Genomic DNA, 6,963 nt, shown 5'->3' on the forward strand with positions numbered 1-6,963 from the left:
TAATGTAAAATTACAGCATCACCCTTTAGTGCTTCTATAATTAAGGTTGTGTCAGCATTTATATTTTAAAATATCTTTTCAGGGGTTACAGATGGACATTAAAATATTTTAGATGGATAAAAATTATTCTCTAATAAAAATGTTTGCTATAGCTATTTTTTTTTTTTCTTTAAGAGCAGAATTAATCCTCAAAACCCAGGGTGGGGTATTTAGTTAAAGCATTTTCAGAGATAAATCTCATTTGAATTGGGTTTCACAATCACGAATCACCTTGACATAAAAAGTATATCATATACAATATGTGAGAAATTGTGGGAAACATAACCAAAGCAGTGGACTTCTTTAAAAAAAAAATGTGTGTTTAAGTAGGGTAAATATATTTTGATAGTGTTTTGAAAATATCTTTCATTTTTACAGTGGCTTATAACTCAAAGCGTTACATTTATTTTCTCTCTTTAATCAAAAATTAGTTTAATTGTGACTTTTTAATGAATTAGATGTCAGTACTAATTCATGTTTTCTCATTAAAATCGAGTCTTCATGGGATGGCATTATAATTTCCTTGGAAAAATATTCAGGAAAATAAAATCATTCCAAAAGTAAGCAAATATAACTAAATTTTGTTTTCTTGGGGCTATCAGATTGAGACTAATCTGGCCCAGTGGGTCCAGTTCACTCAAACTCTATTTGATGAAATTGGTTTCTCATTAACTTTAGCTAATTTTTGAAAAACAAATTGATCAAGCTTTCAATCTGTGAAAAACTAAAGCCATTAAGACTGCAGAAACTCTGCCATCTGCATTTTTGATAGTGAGTCTTATTTTCATGTAAAAAAAATCCACTACAGTTTGTCATACTATTCAGGTTTTTAAAATTTTATATTGTTTTCTCATTTCAAATATGTATGCATCTAATCGCATCACTATAATGTGCTTGGTTTAGATGGAAACACTTACAGAGCAAAGGTGTGGAATGTGCTTTGTAGCTTCCAAAAGATGCCACTGACCTCCTAGCAAGCTTCACCAGAGGTCACCCAGCCTTCCCCAAATGTCCCTTTCTGTCCTGTGGCATGCCATCTAGTTTCGATGGAAGACAGTCTGTTCCGTATCTTCAGGCTCAAGGAGAATGTAAAACAGTCATCTAATTTTAAATTCCCTTGCTTTGGTTGTTTCATTATTCTATATTATCATTGCTACTTAAAAATTCCATTTTTATGGTCCAATTATCTTTCTGGACTGAGTTCCATGTTTTAATATCCATTACTGTTATTGGGTTAGAATCGAGCACATCAGCTAAAAAGGGCTAAAATGGTATTACTATGTCATAGATGATTCTGGGAATGATGCTTTGATTTATAGTTTTGGGTGTCCTTTTCTTTAGTTTGAGAAAACATAAAAGCCAGTTTGAAGTCATTTACCTAATTTAGTGGATATATTTGTCTGATATTTTATAAATGGAGAAGTGCTATTTGCCACTTGAAAGGGATCCATGATCTGGTATGGATCTGTGCCAGCATAGAGGGGACTGGCTTAATTCCTTCACTCCCAGCCATCTATGTCTTTTAATTTCAATTCCTGCTCTTTGAGGCTATGTCCCCAAGAGCCAAAAGCAGCTAATCCCTTTTACTGCGATTAAACAAAAAGAAGGAAATCAGAATCAGGATGTGAAAAGAAGCAGTTTATATTAAATTATTTTTCTCTCTGGTTCAGCAAAAAATGAAAGTGACCTGCTAAAAAGGTTTTGCCAGCAGTTTCTAGAGAGACTAATAATGACAAGACTAACTGGGAACCAGATTGGGAACCACAATTTTTATTAACATGCCTCCTACCCCTACCTGGCCTCTGATCTTCCCATTTCTCTGCCCACCCCCATTGACTGCCAGTATGTTGGAACTGCAGAGCAATTTGCCTCGGATTTCTGTGTGTCTCTTTGTCTCTTTGAATAGACAGCGGCAAAAGATTTTCATGGTCATGTTCAAGCTCTCTGTGTATTTGCTTAGCTCAGTAGATGAAGAGGGACTTGAGTTTGTGGTTATCAGTTTAATTTTTAGGAAAATAATTAAGTTGGCACGTATTAAGCTTTAACCTATTTTATGTTGACATATAAACTTATATATTATTATGAATGAACTTTGCAAATTTTGAAATAACTCCATTCTGTTTTCTTGCTTTAAACTGCTTGGCTCTCATTCAGTCGACTCCATTCGAACAACCTATATTGTGACTGCCACCTGGCCTGGCTCTCGGACTGGCTGCGCCAAAGGCCTCGGGTGGGCCTCTACACTCAATGTATGGGTCCATCTCACCTGAGGGGCCACAATGTAGCTGAGGTTCAAAAACGAGAATTTGTCTGCAGCGGTAAGGGAGAAAGAACCTTTCTGTTTTCATATTCCCGTATGCTATGATGTAAGGAACTGTGCAGGGTGCATGCTTGAAAGGTTTCACTGTTCCTCACTAACCTTTGCAGTTGTACACTAATCACTCCATGGAATTCCTCTGTGTTTGTGATGATGGTCATAGGCTGTAAGACAGTCCTGCATGGTTGGCAGTTACTGATGATTTGTACCTAAGTTGTGATGAAGGATTTTTAAGTTTTCACTCCAAGAGAAATGTAAGAACTTTTGAGATTATAGTTCTGTTTGCTACTCATGATTTTCCCTTTAAGTAAGATCATTCTTACTTTGATCTTAACAATTGGAAAAATGATGAACAAAATTGGATCCTGGCTAAGAAACTGAAAAAGTAATAGAACTGTAGTTGAAAAGTGATAAAATACTTTTCATGTATATGTATGTACTAGTCGTTAAGTTCTACCTAAAAGAGATCAATGACTGGCTTCAGTAACAAAAATATAAAAACAAAAATAAGACTTAGGTTATGTAAAGTATGAATAGGTGACTTTCAGTTCTTTCTATGTGTTTAAGTATTTCACGTATATTTACCTCCCTCATAACATCTGTAGAGAAATGTAATATTATCTTTATATTAGAGATTTAAATGCTAAGAAAAAGAGATGATAAGTAACCTTGTGCAAGGTTATAGAGTTGAGCTCAAGGACCTCAACCTGCACAGTCTGATTCCCAGTTCATGTAATTATATGTTAATATGTTGCATAAGGGTCTTCCCAGGTGGCACTAGTGGTAAAGAACCTGCCTGCCAATGCAAGAGATGTAAGAAATGAGGGTTCAGTCCCTGGGTCGAGAAGATTCCCTGGAGGAGGGCATGGCAACCCTCTCCAGTATTCTTGCCTGCAGAATCCCATGGACAGAGGAGCCTGACAGGCTACTGTCCATAGGGTCACAAAGAGTCAGACACAACTGAAGTGACTTACCACACATGCATACACATGTTGCATAAATATTAACATATAATTCATAAATATAAGACTGTTTCTGCTTTAGAAGTGTTTGTGCAAAATAAGAATAAAGCAAAAGTTTAAAATATTTATGTTTATAATGCATCATAAGAGGCTTCACTCGTGGTTAAGATGTTAAAGAATCTGCCTGTAATACAGAAGGCCTGGTTTGGATCCCTGGGTCGGGATGATCCCCTGGAGAAAGGCATGACAACCCACTCCAGTGTTCTCGCCTGCAGAATCCCATGGACAGAGGAACCTGGTGGGCTACAGTCCAGGGGATCACAAAGAGTGGGACACGACTGAGCAATTTTCTCTTTCACTTTCAATGCATCATAAATAGCAGTTTCCTAAAGGCAGAATGAGAAGACATGCTAGTTCAGGATTATTTTATTGCTCCCTTTGCAGCCTTTTTATGTGTTTTCTCATATTTATAACTCAAACAAATTTTCATGTAATGTTATGGAACATTGTCAATAGGTCTGATTGCTTTATAAAAAATTAAATAAGGAAATGACTAACAATTCGTTACTAACCACTTTTTTCTCTCTTCACTTTTTCCTTCCTGTTTTCTAGATGAGGAAGAAGGCAAGTTGACGTTTCTTATTTAGACTGAGGCTATTTTTGTAACGTATGAGAACTTGTTGAGAGGGATCGGGTTAGTAATTAGCCAGCAGCCTCTTCCCTGTGAATCCCACCGGTAGGGCCCTTTCTCTGCAGAGCAGAGAGGGCTGGCCCTGCTTCAGGGACAAACCCAGCGTTTATAGACGCCCATTTGGTACAACATGCCTGATGGTCTGTTGTTTACCGTTCGAACAGAGAATTTCGGTATTGAATAGTAAAAACATATACCTGTGTGTAACTACACTTAGGCTAACATTTTAGGCTATACAGAGTCAAAAAAATCATCTAGATTACAACTAACAGAATGACATGATACAACTATCACGACTTCAAAAAAAGCAGTAATTTTGAACCTACCTAGAACTCAAACTTAGCATCATTTATTTTCCTCATACTTATCTGCACAGGATTACTTATTTAGAATCAACAGTTAGGTCCACCAAGAGGGAAGTTTTGCTATTTTCCTTTCCTTCTTTAAGTTAAAGTAAGTTAAGCTACTTAAATTCAGTCAAGACCAGGCTCTGTCTAAGCTTATTAGAAATGAAATACAGATATTAATCTGAAATTGCTGCTTTTTTGAAATTCATAATAGTTATGTATAGAATTCTAGTTTCAAATCAGAATTTAACCTTTCTCTTAAATCTTTTGAATTTTAAAAATTATCATTTTTGTAGTTTTAAAGATCTCATTTGTTTTACCTATGTTGATCCCAAGACATAAATGCATGCTTCCTAAAATATATTTTAGAAACATAGTGTCATCATATGATCAGGTATTTAAATACACGCATTTCTGTTCAGTAACATGCTTGTGATTTGAACCAGGTGTACATGTTGCACACTTAAGAAATTCAGGAAAAAATACAACTTCTATTTGTTTCTTTTTCAGGTCACCAGTCATTTATGGCTCCTTCTTGCAGTGTTTTGCACTGCCCAGCTGCTTGTACCTGTAGCAACAACATCGTAGATTGCCGTGGGAAAGGTCTCACTGAGATCCCCACGAATCTGCCAGAGACCATCACAGAAATGTATGTGCCCCGAATTCTCTCTTATTCCCTTCTCCCCAGTGACCCAAGCCATGATTTTCTTTAGGAGAATCTGGGTATTTCAAAGGCCAATCTGATCGATCAGCTTAGACAAATGTTCCTTTCAAAATTGTGTTGACCCTTACTCTGTTTAATTAAATATCTTGTTGAAGTGGCTAGGATTTTTGTTTGTTTGTTTGTTTAGCTCAGGTATAATTAAAAAGAATGAATTTTAAGGAAAAATAGTACTTGCCCTTTTCTTCAGAAAGTGTTATTAGGTTCTTTAGGCAAAATAAGAATGTGAGTACCTTTTCTTTCCAGGTGGATCTGGAGATCTGCCCTTGTCCATTTCTACTTGGAGTGGGCATGGTGGGGCGACGGTAAAAGAAAAAGTGGGGTACTAGATCATAGAAACAAAATAACTAGATGGTGTCTCCCTCCTCATGACATCACATTTTAAAATGCTGTTTTATTGTTTTACTTGAATTATTGTATGAATCTACTACATAGTATAAAAAAGATCAAATCAAAATACATAAGATTTTTAAATTAGTGAGCATTTTAGCTTATTTGACCCAATGGCTGCCTCCATTAAAAGTTAAATTCTTTTGACAAAATATTTCATACCTATTTTGTATGCATCTGCTGGGTTCATTTCTGTGTTCTTGCCAAATATAAGTCATGTGGATAAAAACAAGGTTACAGAAGATATAAAGTGGGCTGCTTTTATCATCTTGGGAGGTGAGCATTAGGAAAAATCTTTACCTTAATATCTACTAAATAAGAAATCACTTCTTAACCACCTAGTCTATGATATGTGTGTGTGTGTGTGTGTGTGTATTAAGTTAACTCTAAATTTGAATTTAATATTTTTGACGTGTTTGGTTGAAATAATAAAATAGGAACAACTTCTTGTGATAGGCCTACATGCTGCTGCTGCTGCTCAGTAACTCAGTCGTATCTGACTCTCTGTGACCCCATGGACTGTAGCCCACCAGGCTTCTCTGTCCATGGGATTTTCCAGGCAAGAATACTGGAGTGGGTTGCCATGCCCTCCTCGATTTATACTGCATGCATGCTAAGTTGCTTCAGTTATGCCTGACTCTGTGCATCCCTATGGACTGTAGCCCGCCAGGCTCCTCTGTCCATTGGATTCTCTAGCAAAAGTACTAGGCTGGGTTGCCATGCACTCCTCCAGGGATTCTTCCCTACCCAGGGATCAAGCCAGGGCTCCTGCGTTGCAGGCAGATTCTTCACCACTGAGCCACTAGGGAAGCTGATAGGCCTCCAGAGCAAGCACCAAAAAAATCAAGTCATTTTCAAGAACTATTCATTATTTTTTCACCTATTAACTTCCTTATTTTATAAGAGAATAATCTTAATTCAGAAGACCCACTAACATTATTTTAAAGTATTTAAATGTGCTTTAAAGTGTACTTATAGCTTTGCAGTGCTTGACACAGAAATAGAATAAACATTTGCACATGATAATATTATTCTTATCATATTTTTAATTAAGGAAACACTCTTGGCCATAAAGAACATTTTTATATTTTCAGTTCAGTTCAGTTCAGTCGCTCAGTCGTGTCCGACTCTTTGCAAACCCATGAATCGCAGCACGCCAGGCCTCCCTGTCCCTCACCAACTCCTGGAGTTCACTGAGACTCACGTCCATCGAGTCAGTGATGCCATTCAGCCATCTCATCCTCTGTCGTCCCCTTCTCCTCCTGCCTCCAATCCCTCCCAGCATCAGAGTCTTTTCCAATGAGTCAACTCTTCTCATGAGGTGGCCAAAGTACTGGAGTTTCAGCTTTAGCATCATTCCTTCCAAAGAAATCCCAGGGCTGATCTCCTTCAGAATGGACTGGTTGGATCTCCTTGCAGTCCAAGGGACTCTCAAGAGTCTTCTCCAACACCACAGTTCAAAAGCATCAATTCTTCGGCACTCAGCCTTCTTTACA

General features: G+C 37.2%; 1 protein-coding gene across 3 annotated transcripts in view; it reads left to right on the forward strand.

Annotated features, from left to right (window-relative positions):
• Window positions 1-6,963, forward strand: part of SLIT2 (slit homolog 2 (Drosophila)) — a 404,995-nt gene that overhangs the window by 269,361 nt on the left and 128,671 nt on the right. For all 3 annotated transcript variants that reach the window (XM_010860216.1, XM_010860217.1, XM_010860218.1), the window contains exons 8-9: window positions 2,194-2,357; window positions 4,867-5,005. In XM_010860216.1, coding sequence (XP_010858518.1) covers window positions 2,194-2,357; window positions 4,867-5,005 — 303 coding nt within the window. The remainder of the gene's footprint in view (window positions 1-2,193; window positions 2,358-4,866; window positions 5,006-6,963) is intronic.

The sequence above is a fragment of the Bison bison genome, unplaced genomic scaffold, assembly GCF_000754665.1.
Source record: "Bison bison bison isolate TAMUID 2011002044 unplaced genomic scaffold, Bison_UMD1.0 scf7180017864464, whole genome shotgun sequence".
Lineage (NCBI taxonomy): Eukaryota > Metazoa > Chordata > Mammalia > Artiodactyla > Bovidae > Bison > Bison bison.